The sequence below is a fragment of the Haliotis rufescens genome, unplaced genomic scaffold (genome assembly GCF_023055435.1).
Source record: "Haliotis rufescens isolate VD_foot unplaced genomic scaffold, xgHalRufe1.0.p SCAF_10, whole genome shotgun sequence".
Classification (NCBI taxonomy): Eukaryota; Metazoa; Mollusca; class Gastropoda; order Lepetellida; family Haliotidae; genus Haliotis; species Haliotis rufescens.
The window spans coordinates 22,830,452-22,855,379 of NW_025963780.1; the positions used below are offsets into that span (position 1 = coordinate 22,830,452).

General features: G+C 40.2%; 1 protein-coding gene across 1 annotated transcript; it reads left to right on the top strand.

The window, feature by feature from the left end:
- The first annotated feature begins 1,210 nt into the window (after nucleotides 1-1,210).
- On the top strand, nucleotides 1,211-24,928 carry LOC124130889 (ATP-binding cassette sub-family F member 2-like). Its single transcript, XM_046493940.2, has 15 exons — nucleotides 1,211-1,347; nucleotides 2,495-2,631; nucleotides 6,713-6,928; nucleotides 9,757-9,945; nucleotides 10,541-10,665; nucleotides 12,561-12,703; nucleotides 14,075-14,177; nucleotides 15,413-15,508; nucleotides 16,621-16,740; nucleotides 17,735-17,824; nucleotides 18,337-18,447; nucleotides 19,531-19,593; nucleotides 20,451-20,579; nucleotides 21,035-21,238; nucleotides 22,470-24,928. The coding sequence occupies exons 2-15, from the start codon at nucleotides 2,517-2,519 to the stop codon at nucleotides 22,608-22,610; spliced, it is 1,845 nt and encodes a 614-aa protein (XP_046349896.1). The 5' UTR covers nucleotides 1,211-1,347; nucleotides 2,495-2,516; the 3' UTR covers nucleotides 22,611-24,928.

The following is a 24,928-nucleotide window of genomic DNA, read 5'->3' on the forward strand; positions in this document are numbered from 1 at the left end:
ATATTAAAAATGACATACTTTGACTCGTTAAAAGTTATATTTGTGGCAATTTGGCTAATATATTTCAACATAACATTTTCGCAATCGAAATACCTGTGGCGGGGAAGTCCCTACGGTGACTGGTCAAATTGTTCCCTACGTAAAAATATCCTGCAACAGCAATCACCAGTACCAAAATGCTACGCTTGTGGTTTTTATAATTTTAAATACATATAGAGTAAAAGCTGCAACTAAAGTAACACGATATTGTAATATATTATTCCTGATAAAACAATAATTTCAGATACAATTTCTTCGACCATTGCATACAAATTCTTTGAAGTTGTATAACTGGTGAAGTACATTAATTATTTTCTGGTGTTTCAACTTTGAATTGTTTTGAAGGAAAGTTAGAGAAAGTTCCACTTTGAAGCTTAACAACTTCAGTTGTCTTGTTATTATAAAATAATGTTGACTGTTCCAAAATCATGAAAGGTTCAATCTTGACATGCTTTAAGTCTTGTTTTTGTATCATTGCGTTTCGAGATACGTATCGTATCGTGACCAGAATATCGAGATGCGTATCGTATCGTGACCTTCCTCTATCGTTGCAGCCCTATTGACACACATGCACGAATAATAATCTATATTTCTCTAAGGTTGTCGAAGGTCGACACTGCCACATTGGCTGCTGAATCATCCGACTCGCTTAAATAATAAAAGATATTATTATATTATATTATTATATCCCAATTATAAGGTAAAAAGATTTCATAAACATCACTTTCATGATTTTTGTTCATTTATCTTCATAAATATATTTTCGGATGTTATGCAAACATTAATTCATTCTAATTTCGAAGTGAGGGAAAACATTTCGTTTTTGTTCCTTCAGGACGTTTATGATATGATAAAATTACATATACCACTAATGTGTGCTATAAATATAACTTAAATAGACTGGCAATACTATTATGTTTATTTCGTGTCTCAGTGCCTGATAAACCATGAGCCTTCAAATCTACACGACTTATATTTCACAATCTGTCGTTCTTTAATGCTTCTTGGCTCTTATTCCGGATTATCTGTATATCTTTTGTATCAACCCGAGACGTAAAAATATACTTGCGTTGTATTGGTTTAAATTACAAAAATAAAAACCCAAAACATTTATTAGATACATGCCATAAATATCCATCTATATTTGTAGCGTACATACAATTAAACTGTCATGGGGGTTATATAGAAAACCTATTTACAGTTTCGGTATGAATGCACTTCCGGTACTGAAGCATGTGGAGTTGACATCCCGCTCTTACACAGGTGTCGATCAGGGATTGTCACACTTTTAGTTCGTTTATTTCACAGGTAAGACGCTTGTTTCTCAAACTAGTCGGTAAAGTCAAAGAAATAATCGTTTTGTATAGTTCTGCTGAGTGTAATAAGCCATTTTTGTGTATGTGAGGCAAAATTTCATTTTCTTTTCCTGTGAAGAAACGACGTATTTCAATGCTTATTCAGAATACCATGCCGGCGTTGTGAAATACCAAGTTTGGGTTCTGTTTAGTTTTTTTAACCGAACTTGATTTGTATTCTAATTTTGTTGGTAACTATGAAACCTAGTTACCGAGAAATATCTTCCCATATTGTGGAAACCAATCTTCTGTGGTAGTGAAATACCGTTATGACGTCATAGTTTCTATCCTGTATGCTTAGTGACAAACCTACGTCCTTTGTCGCGAATAACAATACGTGGGATATTAGCGCCTCACTGGCTTCTTTTCAGAGTAAATTTGTATTCAGTTTTGTTATTTTATTTGAAATAGGACAGTGAACTTACTTCGACGTTATTTTATCACAAGATTCGTGTCGGCAAAATAAGTGAAAAATAAAGTAAACACTCAATGTCTCTTTAGTCAGCTGTAATTTTTGCTTTGAAATCCTATCACCATATGTTTTGTTATCTAGGAGTTTTTACTAAATTAGGAACGATTGAATATGATTACTGAAGTGATATGTTTGAGCATGTTCAGTGCTCTTTGGACGGATATTTTTCATTTGGGGGACTGGTTTTTTAATGGTCCCTGTAAATATTCAGTTCACCATAAGCAAGGTAACGCCTGAAAGACACCTTGAAAATAGTCGAGTCAGTAATGCCTCAATTCATGCTATTTGTCCTTTTTTTGTGAGTATGGTGATAGACAAGATTCATCAGAAAGAGTTGAAGTAAAACCTACTTAACCTACCTGTAAATATTTCACATGATCTATTCAGATTTCAGTAACACAGTAAACATGGTAAATAAAGTGCTCTCAATGTTTCAACATATCCCAAAGATAGTAATGTTAAGCTAATAACATTATGATCAATAATTTTATAATGTTCAAACTTAATGAGGAACTAATGGTCAGAGTAGTTTAAATTTTTGAACAGATACTCTAATACTAAACATGCTGAAGGAGATATACCATGGTTCACAGTATGAAGTTGATTTATAAGTCGAATATGATTTCAGAGATTTACAAACCCCAATCACAATGCCATCTGACGCCAAGAAAAAGCGTGATGCTAAGAAGAAGGAAGCTCAACGTAGCCGTGGAAAGAAACCCCAGGAGAATGGGGAAGAAAATGGTGTAAAAAATGGAGCTACTGGTAAGCATGAAACTTTTCAGTTTTGGTAGCAATGGAATTTAGATATTTACACCTTGTATGGATCTTATTTGTTTTAAAAGCATTGTTTCTTCAACACACATCATATTTTACTTTACTCGGCATCATGTCAACACAAACACCTTTACCAAGAAACACTGCACTAACAATATGCCTTTTAAGTTTAACATGTTGAAACCTTGTCTTTTCTACATTTTATCAATATTACATGGCCCATCTGAGGATATTTTGTGCTGAGCAGAGTTGCATCCCTTCAATATGCGAGACACAACTGAGGACCGGGTAGAGAATAGTTTTTCAGCAACCCATGCTTGTCGTAAGAGGCGACTAACAGGATCGGGTGTTCAGGCTTGCTGACCTGGTTGATGCATGTCATCATATCCCAATTGTGTGGATTGATGTTCATAAAGTCAATCGCTGGATTGTCTGGTCCAGACACGTTTATTTACTGACTGCTGTCATATAGCTGGAATATTCCCGAGTGCTGCGTTAAACAACAATCAATCAATCAATTTGCGAGAAACCCATGATCATGAGTTTGAATCCCATATTCACCCTGGTTAAGTTTCTAGTGCCAACACCACACCTGTGTTTCACTTGATGACCCCAGCAACCTTGTTGCTAGGCTGACGTCACATGACATTGTTTCGCTGATGGATCTTGCAACAAAATTCCACAAATTACGTCATCAGGTATTGTGACGTTATTGTAAACTTTGAGGTGCAAGGCCCGTTTCACAAGGCGATCATATTGTAGTGCAACGACAGTCGTTAGTCTAAGTTAAAGTATGTGAGTTGCGATAGTCTTAGCCCTACGATAATTTTGTGAATTCTAAAGGTGGACCGTTTTGTGGTATTAAATTCATATGTTTCAACTTTTGACGTGTTTGAAGTATTATTCTGTTAAACTCAATTGGACTATGCCGTGGATCGTGTAGGTGTCAGCCTATTCATACTCAACAGTATAATTCTAAAAACGTTATAAATGGCAAGTAATAAATATAATACTAAACTCGCTCCCCTGTAAAACCAGTTTTATGAAACTCGTGAATAGTTGTGGTATCTGACTTGCTTTCGTCAGATACCACAACTATTCACTCGTTTCATAAAATTGGTATTACACGGGAGCTCGTTTAGTATTCTATATGTAGTATACTGTACTATATAAGCATGATAAGATTTTGATAAATCATTATTATTTTACAGGACCTTTATATTTCTTGTCAAGAATTGTGTACAATGAATGTTTGTGCATCCTCTAGGATGCAATATATAATTTTTCTGCTTCCATTCTGTATATTTGTGTGTAAGGGACATACATTTCTGCATCAAGTAAAGCACTGAATATACTAGTATACATATCAATATTCCCACCAAAAGGTTGCATAAATGGTTCATTTTCCTATTTGGCCAATATAACTGGGGTCAAGGGTTACATGACTGCTGAAAAAGTGTCGCTTTTTGGAAGGCTTGATGCCATATGCGTTTAACATTGTTAATGAGCTAAAATAAAACAAGTAAAATTCTCTTGCATAAAGATGGTCAGTAAATTACAAGTGATTCCATGGTGATTTTGGTTTATTAAGCATTTTCTTTTTGTGTTTCCATTAACCTATGAAATAAGGCAATACTCAGTAGCTGATTGACAAGCTGATAGCAAGTGGGCAAGGCTTGTGTTGCATAATTTCACTGAACTTTGTCACTGGTTTCGTATCATTGTCTACAAATACAATATCTTTCTGTTAATAAAAGCAGTCTGTGAAGTTATTTGTTATGAGAATTGATTTCAATATATCTTTGAAGTCAGTTCTTAATAATAAGGTGAAAATAGGGAAAATTACATTGGACACTTTGAACAGTGCTGAGTAGGCAGGATAATGTGCTGCCCAGCGGTTGGCTGAATGGCAACAGAAATAATTATGCTGTTTATTGATATATTTTCACAAGGAACATAAATTTGAAGCAAATGACTGACCATGTACCTGCAACTCCCCGTCTCAAATTAAGATTGATTTAAGCTGTTTTTCAAGCTATAGTCACGATAGTTTGTAATTATTAACCAGTGGTGAAGTTATTGATTTTCTGCAACAGCTGTGGACTAGTAATGGTACTTACTGAAAGATGTACATGATGTATGCCTGAACTGCCACTCTCCTGGTAGGAAGCATAACTGGCCGAGCCAAGGGCATACACGGACGTACAGCATGGCGGCACTTTTACCATTCATCAAATTGAAATTGGATTAATGTATTGTGAATTATATATAAAACTAGTTTAATACCTGTAATGGAAGGTGGCGACTAATCTATTGTGTGCATTTTAGTGAATTTTGAACTTGGTTCAGAATGTCATTTTAGTCTTAGTCCCTGGATCATACATTTTTCCCTTCCGCCCTGCCCTTAAAATGCTTACTGTAATGCTGTAACTTAAAACCCCAAATGAAGCAAGTCTGGATGTTCTACAGGTTCAGTCTCTGAATTTCCCATCTCACTGGAGTTCCTTTTCAATTTAGATAGTTGTTTGTTTCTTTCAAAATTATATTTTTTCAGAGAATAATCATAATTCTAATGTTCTGTATATGGCTGATCATGCTGAAAGCGACATGGTAATTGGAAATGGATGCAGCCTGTCTGCTTGTGAATATACAGTGAGGCGTGATGGCTCACTGACAGCATCATTGTTGTACATAGGCTTAGTGAAGCCTGTACTGGTTACGTTAGACTAACATTTAGTCTCTGAAATCTAATATTACACAATATCCTTCTTGACTCTAAAAATAAAATAAAATCCCTATTCTGATTTCAGAATAGAGCTAGCTTGAGCTGGCTAGACTTGCTTTTGTATGATTTCTAGATTGATTTTTTTTCCATAAAATAAGTATATTCCACGGTCATGGTGCAGGACTATGGTTACGTCATTAGACGTGATTACTGTGCATATTTCATAGATATCATGACGTTATGGCTGGTATACTGTAAATCAGTAGGTTACGGCAAGCATGAAGTTCATGTGAAAAATGAGTGTCCCCTGCTCACATTAATAAAGTGACACATATTTATTCCGCCCTTTTGTCAGGTGTGGTCAGTTTGTCTACACAAGGTTGTCCCTGTTTGCTGTAAAAGGCAACTTTGCTTGTCGTAAGAGGCGACTAACGGAATCGGGTGGTCAGGCTCACTGACTTGGTTGAAGCATGTCATCGATCCCAATTGCGTGGATCGATGCTCTTGATATCAGTCACTGGATTGTCTGGTCCAGACTCGATTATATACAGACCGTCGTCATGTATATAGCTGGAATATTGCTGAGTGCGGCGTAAAACAACAAACCAACCAAAAACAACAACACAAGGTCATCAAATAGTTACGACAGTCACCAACCGTCTATGACGGCATGTTTGTTCTTTGCAATCTGGTCAAGTAGTCTTTTATCCAGGCAGAATACTGCTCACCCATGTAGGAAACCTGTCTAGTATTTCTAGCTTTTGATTTCACGGAGGTTCCCCAAGTCAAGCAGTTGAAGTTACTTTGTAATGGTCAGATACGATCATTTTCATTTCATTTGTTTGTTGATTAACACAGCAATATTCCAGCTATATGACGATAGTCTGTAAATAATCAATTCTGGAACAAACAATCCAGTGATTGATACATGAGCATCAAACCAAACAATAGAGATACAAAGACATGCATCTGCTAAGTCAGCAAGCCTGACCACCAAATCCCGTTAGTCGCCTCTTATGACAAGCATCGGTTGCTGAGGACCTAGTCTAACCCGGATCTTCACTTGTTAATATTCAATCAACAGCTGCCACCCCACACTATATCATGGGATTCTAAGCCTACAGTCTTGGTGTTATTGTTAGCTGATCTTGCTGATGGGTCTTTAAAGTTCAAAGGGAGGGCTAGTTGGATTGATTTCATGACACATTTTGAGCCAGGGTTCGACACTTGTATTAATTTGGTCAGGGATTTATTTCAGCACACAATTAAACAACACGAAATATATAGAAACGGTATAGTTTCCAGTAGTGAAATGACTGACACTGTTTCATGTTGTATTTTCAGCTAATGGTGTGAGTGAAGTGACTGATGGTCTGGATGGCCTTGACCTTGCCTCCAAGTACCGCTCCTGCACAGGTGTGTTGGCCTCGCATCCTGACAGTCGAGATGTCCACATCCACAACCTGGCCATCACTTTCCATGGTGTGGAGCTGCTGCAGGACACCAAGTTCGAGCTCAACGTGGGACGGCGATATGGCCTCATTGGCCTCAATGGATGTGGTAAGCTGTAGGGATGATATAGCCTCATTGGCCTCAATGGATGTGGTAAGCTGTAGGGATGATATGGCCTCATTGGCCTCAATTGATGTGGTAAGCTGTAGGGATGATATGGCCTCATTGGCCTCAATGGATGTGGTAAGCTGTAGGGATGATATGGCCTCATTGGCCTCAATGGATGTGGTAAGCTGTAGGGAGGATATGGTCTCATTGGCCTCGATGGATGTGGTAAGCTATAGGGAGGATATGGCCTCAGTGGATGTAGTAAGCTATAGGGACGATATGGCCTCATTGGCCTCAGTGGATGTAGTAAGCTATAGGGACGATATGGCCCCAGTGGATTAAGCTTTGGGGACGATACGGCCTCATTGGCCTCAGTGGATGTAAGCTATAGGGACGATATGGGCTCACTGGCCTCAGTGGATGTAGTAAGCTATAGGGACGATATGGCCCCAGTGGATTAAGCTATAGGGATGATACAGCCTCATTGGCCTCAGTGGATGTAAGCTATAGGGACGATATGGCATCATTGGCCTCAGTGGATGTAGTAAGCTATAGGGACGATATGGCCTCAGTGGATGTAAGCTATAGGGATGATATGGCCTCAGTGGATGTAAGCTATAGAGTCGATATGGCCTCATTGGCCTCAGTGGGTGTAGTAAGCTATAGGGACGATATGGCCTCAGTGGATTAAGCTATAGGGACGATATGGCCTCAGTGGATGTAAGCTATAGGGACGATATGGCCTCAGTGGATGTAAGCTATAGGGTCGATAAGGCCTCATTGGCCTCAGTGGATGTAGTAAGCTATAGGGACGATATGGCCTCAGTGGATGTAAGCTATAGGGATGATATGGCCTCATTGGCCTCAGTGGATTTAAGCTTTAGGGACGATAAGGCCTCAGTGGATGTAAGCTATAGGGATGATATGGCCTCATTGGCCTCAGTGGATGTAAGCTATAGGGACGATATGGTCTCATTGGCCTCAGTGGATGTGGTAAGAGGTGACTTGTATTTCACTGACAACAGGGCTAGTAAGTACGATCAAAGTCTTCAACAGGTTTAATGCTTAGTTTCACACTATTGCGTCAAATGCAATGTTCATGTTAAGATACCTCCAAATTTAAGAATGTTGAGCAAATACAATCCCTTTTTTAAAAACACACCAATTTTCCCCAATATTGCTTGCCCTTATGTTTCGAATCATTTCAAGAGGGGTGAGAATCTTGTGCGAATTTTAATGGTCACAAATTTGTTAAAATCATGTGGCTTCCCCCCTAAACACATCCAAATTATGGACCATGCACCATTGCAAAGATGTTTCAGCTGACAAGGAAAATATACATTCTCATCCCTGTAGATAAATCCCTGGTTATGATGTATGTATTTTGTCATTGACATGGAATATATACCACTGTTCATGCTGTTTGAGAGTCAGCTGTACATGTGAAGATTGTCTAATTACCAGGCTTATGTAATGTATAACATCAATGATCCATGTGTTACTGAATGTATCAACTACATTGTGTCATGAGAGCGGAGCTAATCAGGGTGTATCTGTAATCGGATATTAACGGTTCTACTACAGTTGATTGCGTAATTGGTATAGAGCATCATGGGTGGGCTTAGTATGTAATTAGGTCCAAATGTGCTGATTTCTATTATTCAGCCTTACACCATCTGGTACATACTCGTCTTGTCTATCCACTAGTTTATCCACTGGTATGAAGGACCCGTGAAGATTCCGGGGTAGAATAGGTCTTCAGCAACCCATACTTGCTGTAAAAGGCAACTATGCTTGTCGTAAAAGGCGACTAACGGGATCGGGTGGTGAGGCTCGCTGACTTGGTTGATGCATGTCATCGATCCCAATTGCGTGGATCGATGCTCATGATGTCAATCACTGGATTGTCTGGTCCAGACTCGATTATTTACAGACTGCCATCATATAGCTGGAATATTGCGGAATGCGGCGTAAAACAACAACAAACAAACTGGTATGAAGTCTGCCTAAAGTGTTGCAGCTGTCCAATCGAGACACTCTGCTCTTACTATCCAAAGTTGCTGTAGTCAAAATAGCAACTAAGCAAGAAAAGATATCAAGTTTTGGAACTGTAGACGATTCATAAATTTGTCCGGGTTTTGTGTCCACTCCTGAAGGTCATAACAAAATTATTAAATACTTATTGTAATTTGGGGAAGTTGATGGCTATGCACAGTTGGAGTAAGTTAGAAAATTACACCCTCTTTTCAAATATGACTGTTATTTGTGTAATACAAAGCCAGTATGATGATGTCTAGCAAAACAAATCTGTCTAACATATGAATATACAAGCATGCTGACAGACAGTATGATTCAGCCATAAGATAAACTTGGGGATTCAGTCTCAATGAAAAGGAAGAAGTCAAACTTTGTAAACAGGGTAGAAGATGGATTAAAAAATCTGCTTCATGTTCATGTTGGTACATTTGAGTTCCAAAGTGTACACCCCTTGTGGTGAATCTGGTGATTCCAGGTTGGGAAATGGGCCCAGCCACCTATGCTGGTTGTAAGTGGTGCCCAAATAATTGGGTGGTCAGTCTTTGTGACTTTGTTGATAGTGTGTCATTGGGCCCCTGCCGCATGAAACATTGTTCACAATATCAATCACTGGTTTGTCTAGTCCAGACTCGATTGTTTACAGGCTGGTGTTATTCAGGTTGATCATTTTTTAGTTTGGCCCTAACAAACACTAACAAGCGTGCATCTAAGCAACCTTGTCAGTGCCCCGTTCCCTGCTTGAACAGAAATACATTTCTATCCCTCACTGTGCTGACAACTTATTTTCACAGGCAAGTCGACGCTGCTCGCAGCTTTAGATCTACGAGAGATACCTGTCCCTCAGCATGTGGACATCTTCCTGTTGCGTCGCGAGATGGCCCCAAGCGAAAAAACAGCTCTTGAGAGTGTCATTGAAGTTGACGAGGAGAGATTGAGACTTGAGAAGGAAGCTGAAACACTTGGAGCAAGAGACGACCCAGGTATGCTATTTACTGGGCTTCACCGGAGCAGTTGTGCAGCCTAACTGACAGCAGCTATCACAGGAATTATACTTACATAGGGTCTTTATTGTAAAAATAACCTTGGCTATAGGATTTCCCATTAAGATAACAACCTCTTGGTGCCTGTTAAAAAGGAATTATTTGAGTTATTGAAGACATGTCAAATAGGTGAGGTAAATTAGTCGGAATCTTTGGAGTCAGAAATTCAGTATAAATCAAAAGGATTTCTGGTTAGATCTATTTCATGGAGTAGGAAAAACTGTAGACAATTTGTTGTGCAGTATATCCTATCTTTGTTCTTTTTTATATAAATACCCTGGGTCCTTTCACTTCAGTATCTTTCATTTTGTCAAGTCAAATTACACTCAGAGAAATTCTGTATTGTAGTTAGGTGGATATTGTGTCATCAGTTTGAAATGAAGATATGGTCCTGATGGTGACCAGTGTTTAGAGTGTAATTGTCATTGAGATACAATATGATGGATAATGGAGGATGCTGTAGACTTTGGTGAGGAATGTGTGTCCCGTTCATTCATACTATGTGTACCTCAATACCTTCTCTCTCACTGTCCAGAGTCCCATGAGCGTCTACTGGACGTGTATGAGCGCCTGGACGAGATGGACGCTGACAACGCTGTGACAAAGGCTGGCTACATCCTCAGTGGGCTTGGTTTCACCAAGGACATGCAGCACACAAAGGTAGCCATACTTGTTCAAAACTCTATAGGGGCGGTCGAGTAGCCTAGTGATTAAAACGTTCGCTCGTCACGCCTCCCACATTAAGCTGACACGCCGTGATATAACTGGAATAATGTTAAAAAGCGGCGTCAAACCTAACTCACTCACTTGTACATATTAAGGCATATTTTGGTGGCACATTTGAATATGACATAAACAAACACGTAATTATGTAGTGTGAAAAGAATCAACAACAAAGAGATAATATTGCTGTCACTGAGACATAAAATGTAACAGTATTTTAATTTCTAGCCTCTGGGACGATTCTGATGAAGTGACATTGCTTGTACATTCAATATCAAACATGGAATCTTTGTTGAATATGACTCCTGAATCACTTTTCTTATCCGTATAGACATCCGCACTTGTCAGTGCGGTCGGGTAGCCTTGTGGTTAAATCGTTCCCTCGTCACGCCGAAGACCCGGGTTCGAATCCTGACATGGGTACAATGTGTGAAGCCCATTTCTGGGGTCCCCCGCTGTGATATTGCTGGAATATTGCTAAGAGCGGCGTAAAACCAAACTCACTCAAAACTCTATACCTGTGCTGACACACCTGTGCAGAGTAATATTTACAGGTATTTTATATCGCTGTAGCTGGATCTTCATTCAGTGATCTGTACATTTAATAAAAGTATTCCTTTCGAATATTATGAATTGGAAAAAAAAGAAAACCCTTTATTGAGCATGTTTAGTGTCAAATTACTTTACACGAGTGGTGAATCCTGATAAATATTCATGTTCATGCAAGATGTATTTGTTACTGTGTTAACTGCATGTTATGTGCCCTCCCTTGATATTTCTGAAATATTGCTAAAAGCATCGTAAAGCCATACTCTCACTCACTCATGACCCATGTTATTTAACAAAGTGCGTAGTGTCTACAATGGGGACAAGTTTTTTCAAAAACTGCTGAAGTTAGCTTATGTGAGAGATACTTATCAAGACTGAGTTTGAGAATAAGTGCCATAAATTATTTTTTCCAGATAAGTGGCCTTTTGTGTGTATTAATTTCACATTTAATCATGTTTTGTGATGACATAAAGCGACCCTAGTGCCTATCTCTTCTTAAGGCTTTATAGGACTTTTAAAAAAAGTTAATTCACTACTGCTTGAACAAACAAAATTCTACTGGTCACCATGGCAGAGGATAGTGATAACACTGTTTTCTTGTTTCAAATTGTTTAATCCCTGATGTTGAAGGCGAGTCAAACATCTTTTGTGCTGTCATCTAAGGTGCCAGAATTCATTGTACAGAGGTGCGTTCTTTAGCATGTTCGGTGTGCCAGAAACGTATGATCCCGAGTCCCAGATTTTCTGATTATATAGGCCTGGCATACTATACCAACTTGCAATCCGACATGTATCACAGTACAGTTGTAACAGTTGCTAAATCAAACATTTATGTTAAGAATGAGGGGCGGTCGGTAGCCTGGTGGTTGAAGCGTTCGCTCGTCACTCCGACGACACAGGTTCGATTCCCCACGTGTGTGAAGCCCATTTCTGGTGTTCCCTGCCATGATATTGCTGGAATATTGCTAAAAACGGCGTAAAACCATACTCACTCGCTCACTATGTTAAGTATGATTATATTTACTTAGTGTGTGACTTTGATCAATACTTATGCCGGGAAATGAAAAGTCACGATGCACCGGTGTATCGTCCCTCCCCTACTGGTTATGTTGATAGGTTTGTCAGCACCAAACACTTTGGCTTCACCAAAATGAGAAACGTGCATCACTTGCAGTAGACACGTTGTGATATAACTGAAATACTGTCAGCAGGGTTAAACCCAACTGGTGCTCTCATAACCAAATCTTGAACAAACATGACAGTTGTGACTGCTTATGCTTTAGGTGAAGGATTTCTCCGGAGGTTGGCGTATGCGCATAGCTCTCGCTCGTGCCCTGTACATCAAACCAGCCCTGCTGCTGTTGGACGAGCCCACCAACCACCTGGATCTTAATGCATGTGTGTGGCTGGAGCATGAACTAGCCAGGTAAGATTTACATTACAGATACGCTACAAAAATAAAACTTGTGCGTATCATCAAAATATTGTGAAGTAACCCTGCATATTCGATTAGCAAATCAGCAACTTATTTTGAAATTATAAACGGGCATTCCGTCAACCTTGCCCAACTCCACGATGACAGTTACATCATGATCATTTGCCATCACACTTTCTTGTGGAAGTATTGTGGTATTTTTGAGTATAAAGCTCTCGAACCCACACGACACCAGTTTGCAGGGACTAGATGTATAGTGTTTTTAAATATTTAACTTAAATACCCACATGTGTAAAAACTAGTGGGTAACAGAAATTTGATTACCCAGATAGAATTACTGATACCCAATGATCTTAAAATGCATGGGTAAAATACCAACAACACCAAAAGCTTATCTGGAGCTCTGTACAATTGTCTTTGCACTGCTTTGTGGAACTGGGTCCAGGTATTCAGAAGTACGAGGGGCGTTCTATAAGTTTTGCAACTTCAATGTTAGACCAAGTCGCAGAATATCTTTTGCACTTTTATTTTTCAATATAATCTCCATTCACCTCAATACACTTATTCCATTTGTCCTTCAAGCTTTTAATACCACTTTTATAGAAATCCTAAAATTGGCCCTCCGACCACGCCTCTGTGGCACCCCTTATGTCCTCGTCATCCTGGAAGCATCTTCCACATAGGGCAGATTTCATTTCAACGCTCCAGTTCACAAGTCGAGAAATGCACAGGCCGCCATATGTGAATGTGGATTCGAACAAGTAAACCACCCACCCTACAGCCCAGACTTAGCCCCCAGTGACTATTTCCTGTTCCGGCAAATGAAATCTGCCCTACGTGGAAGATGCTTCCAGGATGACCAATATGAAAGATATTCTGCGACTTGGTCTTATATTGAAGTTGCAAAACGTATTGAACGTCCCTCGTATGTGAGGCAAGGACATGGCATCAGGGTTCTAGGTTGCTGGCCGACACTAGGAACATTCAGGAAGGACTAACATTCACACTCCGTCGCAGTGGTGACTCAGCATAACACCACTGCCACAGGCTAATTTGCATATCACGTGACCGGACTTTTCTCTTGTTTGTAGACAAACGCGCAAGTAGATTTTTACGTATTTGCATACTTTCTCAATGAAAGGGAACCATTCCCTGACATTTGTTTATGAAAATGTGTAGACTTGTCAAACATGAAACGGATGAAAAGCATATGCAATTTCTTGAATGGACTGTGAAAGATGTGACAAATCGGCCGCATGGAACTCTGGGTAGGAGAGTGACTAACACTAACACAGAATCCCAGTGATTTAAGTGATATTTGATTGGTTCCAAGTGTGTGAATTGCGCTCTATTTGATTCCAGCTACAAACGTATCCTGATAATCATCTCCCACTCTCAGGACTTCCTCAACGGCGTCTGTACCAACATCGTGCACATGCAGCTCAACAAACTCAAGTACTATGGTGTAAGCGCAGAGATGTACACAGTCTTAATGTTGTCTGACCCATAGGGATTCAACACCCAATGCTTGTTGTGTTAGCCTGTTGATGAGGATTGGTTGGTCGCAATGTGTGGCTGGTGGTGTGGTATGGTTACCATGGTTACCCGACTGCATGTCTCCATGTTGTTATGCTGTCAACCACTGGTTTGCCTTTTCCCGACTGGATTAAGGGTGACTTTTGGGGCTATTTTCACCATTGCGTTATTTTGTCAATAGTATTATACCAACTTCAAGGCTTGATAATTATATTAATCAAAGTTATACAAATGAATGAACTATTACTGACAATATCAAAGTCGACCATTTTCCTCCCCGTCTCTACTCGAACTGTAGGGAAGTAACTGTAATCTGAAATTGTTGTAATTCCTGCCAATGAACACACAACAGGTTTGAAATTTGACTGTAATACTGAGTTTTCTGACTTATGTGATATCTGTTCGATTTTTTTTAAATAGTTGCAACTAGTATACCATTGTGGCTTGTAAGAGCTAACGAACTATTACAATGACGGCTTGGGTTGGAATAGGTCTTCAGCAACCCATGCTTGCCGTAAAAGGCGACTATGCTTGTCATAAGAAGCGACTAACGGGCTCACTGACTTTGTTGAGGCATGTCATCGATTCCAATTGCGTCGATTTTTGTTCACGATGTCATTCACTGGATTGTCTGGTCCAGACTCGATTATTTACAGACCACCGTCATATAGCTGTAATATTGCTGAGTATGGCGTTAAACAACAAACAACAAACAAACAAACAAACAAACCTGGAATAATTATTAAGACTGCTAGGACCGCCTCTGTGGTCTAGTGATAGAGCGTCAGCCCGGAGAGCAGAAGGTCCGTGGTTCGATGCCCGGCCGCGTCATACCAAAAGACGTGAAAAGATGGTTCTTGTTGTTACCCTGTCTGGCGCTCGGCATTAAGGGGCTAAAACAAGGACTGCGGCATCTCTTTGAGTTAGCACTATAAATCAGCATCAGTCCAGACTAGTACAAGCAACCACACACACACACACACACACACACATACATACATGTGCATGCACGTCGCTATATAAGTGCAATAATCTTGGACGCGGCGTTAAACCCCATTTCACCTCACCTATTAAGACTGCTGGGATACAGCTGGACTGAGACTGCTGCAGTGTTAAGAATCACTGACTGACATGTGGATTCATTGTCTGTTTCTTGTTGATCAGGGCAACTATGACACCTACATGCAGACCCGGATGGAGCTGGAAGAAAACCAGATGAAGAGATACAAATGGGAACAGGATCAGATCTCCCACATGAAGGTGAGTTACCTCCCCTTGGTTGTCACACAATAACACGACCCTGTTGGTCTGTTCAGGATTTAGTCTATGACAGTAGTTTGGAACGTGATGACATAAAAGGCCGAGGTTCAGTACAGAGTTCTCTCCCTTGGAGATTGATGCTTAGTACAATGGTCAAACTTCCGTAGCGATTATTTTCTGATTCCAAACTACTGACAAACTGAGATAAGCATCCACAAATATTTGTTTGAAAAGAAGTACTTTCTTTATTTTGCTGAATGCAAACTTACTTTTTATCCTATAGTAGATGAATAGGTTGCCATGGTTACCATAGGTTACACCTCAAGACAAGCTTAGCTAACACTGCATATATAACACTATCATATTCAGATAACAGAAGAACAAGAAGAATCTGAAATGCCTTTTAATTTTTTTATAAACATTTTAACATTTTCACATAAGTCTGTAAAACCAAGAAATACAAATGCCTGGCCTTTGTGGAATGAACATCCATAGGTGTAACCTGGTAATAATTAAACACTACTTCTCAAAGGCACTTTGGAATGCCAAGATTAGGTCAGCCTGTTCTAGGGTCTGTTAATTTATTAATCACTCAAACAATAGTGATGTCTGTTCACTACTGACCGAAGTGCTTGTTACTGTGTAATACTGAACTGCAAGCACCCTTGATTCAACGTATTATAAGTATGTTTTGAAAGTTTGGAACGTGATGACATAAAAGGCCGAGGTTCAGTACAGAGTTCTCTCCCTTGGAGATTGACGCTTAGTACAATGGTCAAACTTCCGTAGCGATTATTTTCTGATTCCAAACTAGTGGCTAATACAAATTCGATCCCAGTTTTATTGAATTTGTTCTGTGTAAATATATTTACTTTGTATTAGAAATTGGCATGGTCAGTAGATGAATTGTTGTGAATAGTTTGTTAATTGTTGTTAATGACTCGATTATTTACAGCTTGAATATTGCTGGAATATTATTGAGTGCAGTGTTAAACGACCAATCGTTGTCAATATTTCAGCACTATCGGCCGCTAGTGGTATTTTTACATGGCATAAACGGCTCTGTTTTCACAGACTCTATTAGGGGACTGAAATGAAATGTTTGTTTTCAGAACTACATCGCTCGGTTTGGTCATGGCAGTGCAAAGTTGGCCCGCCAGGCGCAGAGCAAAGAAAAGACGCTGAAAAAGATGGTGGATGGAGGCCTCACAGAGAGAGTCACCTCTGACAAGGTGGGATGCACTGTTTGAGGAGTCTCCCTTCTCATCTACCAGTCATCGAAATTATGAACAAAAGTCATGAGGTCTTTGCCATATCGCTAATTGTGAAAAAGTGAACACGTTGGTTGTCCCTATTGTCTGTCATACAGGGGGCGGTCGGGTAGCCTAGTGGTTAAAATGTTCGCTCGTCACGCCAAAGACCCGGGTTTGATTCCTGACATGGGTACAATGTGTGAAGCCCATTTCTGGTGTTCCCCGCCATGATATTGCTGGAATATTGCTTAAGAGGCGTGAAACCATTCTAACTCCACTCCACTCCACTCCACTCCACTCCACTCCACTCCACTCCACTCCACTCCACTCCACTCCACTCCACTCCACTCCACTCCACTCCACTCCACTCCACTCCACTCCACTCCACTCCACTCCACTCCACTCCACTCCACTCCACTCACAGACCCTGAAACAAATTTGTCCCATACAGCCCACAGAAGTCTATAATATTTGGCAAGTCTAGTATACTGCAGTATGAAAATGAAGAAAGTGTCTGGTTTCCTTTTTATTATATTTTATAACTATAATTTAACAACTTTTTGCTGTAAAATAGTTCATTTCAGAGACTAGATGTTAGTCTAGGGTCCCTAGATTTATGTACTATTGCAGAAATCCCTCTTCTTTTTTCAGACCCGTGAAGATTCCGGGGTAGAATAGGTCTTCAGCAACCGATGCTTGCCGTAAAAGGTGACTAACGGGATCGGGTGGTCAGGCCCACTGACTTTGTTGATGCATGTCATTGTATCCCAATTGCGTGGATCGATGCTCACGATATCAATCATTGGATTGTCTGGTCCAGACTCGATTATTTACAGACCACCGTCATATAGCTGGAATATTGCTGAGTGCGGCGTTAAACAACAAACCAACCAACCAATTTTTCACTCTTTATAATAGAAAGAGATTTCCATGAAATAATCCAACTGAAACCTTGGACATTGCTGTATTCCAGACGCTGTCATTCTACTTCCCAAGCTGTGGGAAACTGCCACCCCCTGTCATCATGGTGCAGCATGTCAGCTTCAGATATAATGACAAGAAGGTCAGTCTTTATTCTGCATCCTTGTAGTGTTGATAGGTGCAGCTGGGATCTCTGATTTACCACCTCCCATGTCGTCATATACCGTATTCAACGTAATAAGCGCCCAGGGCGCTCTCAAAATTTGAAATAGGGGGCTCTTATTAGAATAAAATTTTGTAAGTTGAAAGATTGTAAATGTCCTGGTTTATGACAGCCTGAAATGATACAAAATAAAAGTCTGTGTGTATTTATACACGAATAAATAAGTCTTGTGTACAATCGGAAGGGCCGCTAATTGGGATTGTTCACTAGCCAATATATTAGCAAATATCGCCCTGGGCGCTTATTAGAGCGGGGCGCTTTTTACGGTGAATACGGTAGCTTGAATATTGCTGGGTGCGGCGTTAAACAAAAAAACTAGCTTGATACACAAATTTTATTAAAGGTGATTTTGTAAGGCTCATTTAGGGCTGCTAATGCTTATGGTTGAATTTGACATTGTGTTAGCATTAATGCATGCTTTGTGTGTGCAGCCCCACATCTACAAAGATCTGGACTTTGGCGTTGACTTGGATACCAGAGTGGCTTTGGTGGGACCCAATGGAGCAGGAAAGACCACTCTTCTCAAGCTGATCACAGGAGATGTAAGATTGTTCTCTTGATTAACTAGCAATTAAATCTTGTGGCTGTGAAGAGGATTTTAGATCATGTTATAGAATGTGGACCGCCTCCGTGGTCTTGTGGTAGAGCGTCCGCCCAGAGAGCAGAAGGTCCCGGGTTCAGTTCCTGGCTGCGTCATAGCAAAAGACGTTAAAAGATGGTACTGGTCGGCTCTGATTCAGTATACTGTGTCTGAGAGGGGTATTCATGTTAAACTGCAGCATGGTATCTCAGTGAACTAGCACTATAAATCAGCATCAGTCCGGACTAGCATGCACGCCTGACGTTAAACCCAATTTCACCTCACCTGTTAGAATGTGTCCATTGACCGCCTTAAGTGAGCCCATTACATCATGCAATAATGAGCCACTAGATGACTCTGGGTATAATGTTCTCACAGAGTCATCTAGTGGGGCGTTGGGGTAGCCTAGTGGTTAAAGCGTTTGCTCGTCATGCCGAAGACCTGGGTTCGATTCCCGACATGGGTACAATGTGTGAAGTCCATTTGTGGTGACCCCTGCCGTGATATTGCTTGAATATTGCTCAAAGCTGTGTGAAACCATACTCACTCTAGTTTTACTTGCCACTGAATTGGTTGTTCACGTGGTTCACATGGTGGCATGTGGTACTGTGTACAGTGCAGAGTCACAAATCAGGTGAAGTCAAGCAATATTGTTCGCAGCGAGCCCTTGGATGGGTGGCCGTGTTCGGCAGCTTGGCTCCTGAGAGTTTCTCAACTCCTGCCCCACACTAAAGCACATAGAATATGTGGTGTCTCATTGGGAAAGTGACTTTGTTCGAAATGTGCCTCTGTGCACCAAACAGTGAATGGGTACCCGGTAGGATGAGATGGACATGTGGCTGTTAACCTTATAGCGCCTCCAAGGCAGTTTGGGTTGTATACTCCTCAGGGAGCTGAGAATGAAAATTGAGTGCCCATTGATCAGGGTAATAATACACTTGGAGCATGATATCCATCATGGAAAAAGTGTCATACAAATGGACGATGATGATTTTATTTTTTTTTTTAATTTTAACTTTTATCTTTATTATTATTTTTATTTTAGCTTGTGCCAACAGAGGGTTTGATACGTCGACATTCGCACTTGAAGATCGGCAGATACCACCAGGTAATAAATGAGGCGGACCAGCTTACACTTGGTGTGATCTACCCATGCTTTCATTACGTGTTCACTGGACTAAAAGATTTAGTGAGGTGATGGCATGGCCTGCCTACCTGCAATCCCGTTGGTGATCACCTTCGAAACAAACAGAAGCTGAAACCTTTTCCTATGAATTCATGAAATTGTACCAGTCTTAGGTTGTGCAATCAGATTTGTCAGTGAATGTCTTTTGACTACCTATTAGAATGCTTATACCTTGTGTGATATAGGTTAGTGTAGATCCGGGGTAGAATAGGTCTTCAGCAACCCATGCTTGCCGTAAAACGTGACTATGCTTGTCGTAAAAGGCGACTAACGGGATCGGGTTGTCAGGCTCTCTGACATTGCGTGGATCGATGCTCATGATATCAATCACTGGATTGTCTAGTCCAGACTCGATTTATTTACAGATCGCCGTCATATAGCTGGAATATTGCTGAGTGTGGCGTTAAACAACAAACCAACCAACCAACCAATGCTGTAAATATTTTCAGATCTGGTCCTTATGATCAGCTTTTCATAGGCTTTGTGCAAACAAATTGTTACTGTGACAACATCAAGAGGATAAGATGATTGTGATTTCGCCTTGTGGTCTGACTGTTCTGATGATGTCCAAACAACTTTCACACTAACTCCCTTAGAGCGTTGGGGTAGCCTAATGGTTAAAGCGTTTGCTTGTCATTCCCAAGACCTGGGTTCGATTCCCCACATTGATACAATGTGTGAAGCCTATTTCTGGTGTCCCCAACCGTGATATTGCTGGAATATTGCTAAAAGCGGCGTTTAACCCACACACGCTCTCACTCTCACTTCTGTTTGTCCAGCATCTCCATGACCAACTGGACGTGGAAATGTCCGCCCTGGACTACATGATGAAGTGCTACCCTGACATCAAGGATAGGGAGGAGATGAGGAAGATCATCGGACGCTTCGGTCTCACCGGACTACAACAGGTAGAGACACTATTGCAATTGCATGATCATTTTCAAGCAGATGAACTGTTATTACAGGGCTGATAGGTTGGTCCAGTGGATGCTGATGGCCGCTCAGCCGTTGTCTGGCTGTACTGTGTAGTATGCTAACAGCTGGTTTGATGAAACTTGACCATTGGATATAAAAAAAATAATGTTATGATCAACGATTTTTACTTTTAGCATCATAGAAAATGTAACTTGCAATACTGTTTTTAAGGATTTTTATCGAATTTTATCTGTAAACCATGTAGAAAAATCTGTAGGGCCTAATGAATGTGAGTTATAGCTTTATGGAATCTGTGTCATAGCCGCAAATAGCTGGAATGTTGCTGATGCAGCTTAAAGCAACATTTACTCACTCTAAAGTCATCCGACTTATCACTTTATCAAAAGTGTTTGATTTGTTATTTACAACACTATTGGTTGTGTTTCAGGTGTGTCCCATCAAGAACCTTTCTGATGGTCAGAGATGCCGTGTGACCTTCGCCTGGTTGGCTTGGTCGTGTCCTCATCTGCTGCTGCTTGATGAACCTACCAACCACTTGGATCTGGAGACCATTGACGCACTTGCCGACGCCATTAATGAGTTTGATGGTGGAATGATCCTCGTCAGTCACGACTTCAGGCTTATATCACAGGTAGGAGGGATTCTCTTCATGACTGGTTTCTTTGTTTGTTGTTTAACGCCTCACTCAGCAATAGTCCAGCTATATGACGACAGTCTGTAACTAATCAAGTCCGGACCAGACAATCCAGTGATTGACATCATGAGCATCGGTCTGTGCATTGGGATGCGATGACATGCATCAACCAAGTCAGCGAGCCTGACCATCCGAGCCCACTAGCCACCTTTTACAGCAAGCATTGGTTGCTGGTCTCTGTTTGATGGATGGGGAATGCTTTCGTTGGTTTGGAAGATGAAGCACTCAAACTTTTTATAACAACTGGAATATATTCGGTGACAGTTGTAAGGTACTGACTGCATTGTTGTTTGTTTTCAAGTTAGTGACTTGAGATACAGAAGCCTGGAAAATGGAAAACAATGTTAAGTTTCCTTTTGTGGTCTTGAATCTCACACATGCTCAAAAAGCACTGACAGTTACCCGGGTATTCCAGTTACATGGCCTTATCATTTCGTATCTCTTGTGTCATTCTGTAATCTGCTAGTTTTGTATACCTAAGGCCATTCAGTTGGAAAAGAAATATATCAAACATAAAAATATTTATTTTTATTATGTCTCCCACCTGTATAGACCCTCTTATAAAATGTTCTATATCAGTTCCATGTCTGGCAGCTGCAGTTTTAACTCCATGGCAGAATGACTTGTCCTATAAACGACTGTCTCAGACAGGCTTCTATTATATGGCTAGAGTATTGGTGACTGCAGTGTCAAACTAGGAATGGTCTGTGGGAAAAGGGGGCCACGGGTGGCCCAGTCGTCTAAGGCGCCGCAATTCGCTGTGCAGAGTTGCGTCTCTTGGGCACGCCAGAAACCTATGATTGTGGGTTCGAATCCCGGTTAGCCCTGATTATGTTTCTAGGTTTGTCAGCACCATACCCGTGCTCGTGGGTTTCACCGAAGTGGTAAATGCTTTCCTCCCACATTAAGTTGACACGCCGTGATATAACTGGCATACTGTTAAAAGCGGCGTTAAACCCAACTCACTCACTCACTCACTCACTCTATGGGAAAAGAAGTGCTCTTGTATCATAGCATTTGACTATTATTGTGTACTGTTGACCTGTGTTTCAACTGATGTATTTTTTTTTAGCTGAATGACAACCCACACTTTTCTTGACTGTAACATGTATGGTATTTCCAGTCGATGTTCTCAACTTAAGGTCCATATTTTGCTTGTATTTCTCAGGTTACAGAGGAAATTTGGATCTGTGAGCACCAGAAGGTCACCAAGTGGGACTCTGATATCTTCTCATACAAGGAGCACCTTGCCAAGAAGGTTCACAAGGATATGGCAAAAGCAGCCAAAAACTTGAACGTACGAAAATGATGACGGCTTCCATTTAGGAAATTTGTGTGAATGATCTTTGGTAATTCTGGTTTCAAGTCTCCAGACTTCATCTGCATATTCCAACTTTTGACAAAAAACATTGAGGTGAAACTTATGCTCGCATTTCAAGCCATGCAGGTCTGTCGTGACCCTTGATCTTGCAGTGGAATTTTTGTCCAAGGCAATATTTACCTCATTCCTGGACAGTTATGTTACACTGAGTCTGAACCTAAAGAACACTATTTGAAGACAGGAGGAAGGATGGGAACTCTACCTTATCAACAGTTACAGCTACCACATTGTGGAACTAATTAAAATGGACAGGGGAAAAAAATGAAAAACTAGTCACACCTGTTTGAAGGATGATCCAACAGTGACTTGAAAAAAAAACAAGAATAGATTCAGTGCATGGTTGGGGCTTCTAGTATGATTATATGGTGATGACTTATAAGCACATCAGTGATGTACTGTGTCACAAATATACAGTGACTTTCTACAGTGTACTTATTGATACCGAAACTGTCTTCACTGCAACTTTCCGGCTTTACAAGTCGAGTTGGGAAGGGTTTTGTACATAGCCGAAAGGGAGGTGCCTTCTTTGGGCGTTCCAGATCACACATGATGCTTCTATTTATTAACTTATGAACTACGCCATCACTGCATTTGCTGCATTGCTGTCAACACCTCCACCTACGCATGGGATGTGAAGATACAGACATCTAGCCAGTGTGGTGATACTTGGTGCTGACAACAGCATGGATGTGTTCTGGATGTCAGTGCTTCAACTGCCAGCCTGCACGTTCACATTGATGACAGTGGAACGGAAACCCAAGCCTGCTTAATGCTATGACGGTCATTACTCCTATAATATAACTTCAAGCATTTTATCTCATTGTGTGTCCTTTCCAAATGCATGTACAACACATACTAAATTGAAAGTTTTTATCATGCAAAAGACATAATTAGCTGTGCTTAAAGTGGCATTAGTAATTTGTGACTACATTTTCGGGGTATGAGGGTAGTGCCTCCTAAATAAGAACTTGGCGTTGCCTCACGTTAGAACAATACCTTTATATCCTGTCGTCTTTCTGTCTGTTTCTTACAGTCTTAGCATTTGTAAAGTTTTAGTCCCAGAAACAAATTTCAAACCTAACTTGATGTAACAGTTTTGTTTCTTGTAAGTATTTGTTTTTGAGCATGGTTCACTGAGATGGCGACTAGACTTTGCTGTTATGATGTTGCAAAGGGCTGTGATTCTTCGTTTTCCTTAGGCAAGTGTTGACATATTATTCTATGACCATGAATGTAGCGTTGTCACAGCTGGCATAGTTACACGGATTAGCAGATGCTGTCCAAGTGGGGTTTTATTAAAGTTGGTGCCGATCCTGCACAGCATGTATTCTATCTAGATGACCTGTGACCTTGCATCCCTTGTCACTACCCTGGACTGCCTCAAAAGAACAAAACCTCTAGTGTAATATATTGTTTTAGGTCTCGCAAGGTCTCGTGTCTCAGTCCATCTCAGTGTGCAATTTGGATTGTACATAGTATACACAGTTGCGAAATAATCTATTGCCAATAGTTTTTAGTTATGTTGTCGTGAACCAAGACGTGAACTTGTGAGACCTAGTCACCTTATCATTGCTTATGGTTTTTATTTCATCATTGCCTATCTCCACACACATATCATTTTGGTGCCAGCAAGGGTTGAATGTGAAAATGTGTTTCTAAAAAATTCTTATTTTTATCGCATAAATGTAACATCATTATCTTAAAGATATCGACGTAGGTTTTCAGTTAAGGTATCATATATTAAATTTTTAAGGCAGTTTTTGATTGAAAATGTCACATTTTACTTGGAATTCCCCCCAAAATCCAAATTTGAAATTATTCCCAGTGTATAATACTTTTAAAGGTTGTTTTGCTGATTTGGTCAATAAAATGGTAAATCTAATGTTTATATAAGGATATGATGTTTTAATCATGTTTTCAAACCTTACAAGTGTCATCCTTTTTTTTCACTTAATCGAAGTTTGGGCTGGGGTTTATTACGACCTTTACGAATTGTAAGATTTCAGAAAACGTATTTGTAAATATGGCTATTTGAATGTTGGAGTTTGTCAATACTCTTTAGGGCAGTTCAGTGCTTGTGTTCCCAAACACAAATGTGATATTTTAGGCCTATATACAATTTACATGTTTCTTTGTTTTATTCCAATTCCTGTAAATCTGATATTACTAAATATATACTAATTCTTGTTTAAAGTGAAATCTATCAAATGTAAGGTGAAATTAAATTAAATTTGGTTATAAAGTTA

Excerpts from the sequence above, each read along its gene's own strand:
- LOC124130889 (XM_046493940.2), top strand. The coding sequence starts at position 2,517 with ATGCCATCTGACGCCAAGAAAAAGCGTGATGCTAAGAAGAAGGAAGCT. Across the intron at positions 10,666-12,560 it reads AGGACATGCAGCACACAAAG|GTGAAGGATTTCTCCGGAGG; the intron begins GTAGCCATACTT and ends CTTATGCTTTAG. Across the intron at positions 20,580-21,034 it reads GTCTCACCGGACTACAACAG|GTGTGTCCCATCAAGAACCT; the intron begins GTAGAGACACTA and ends GTTGTGTTTCAG.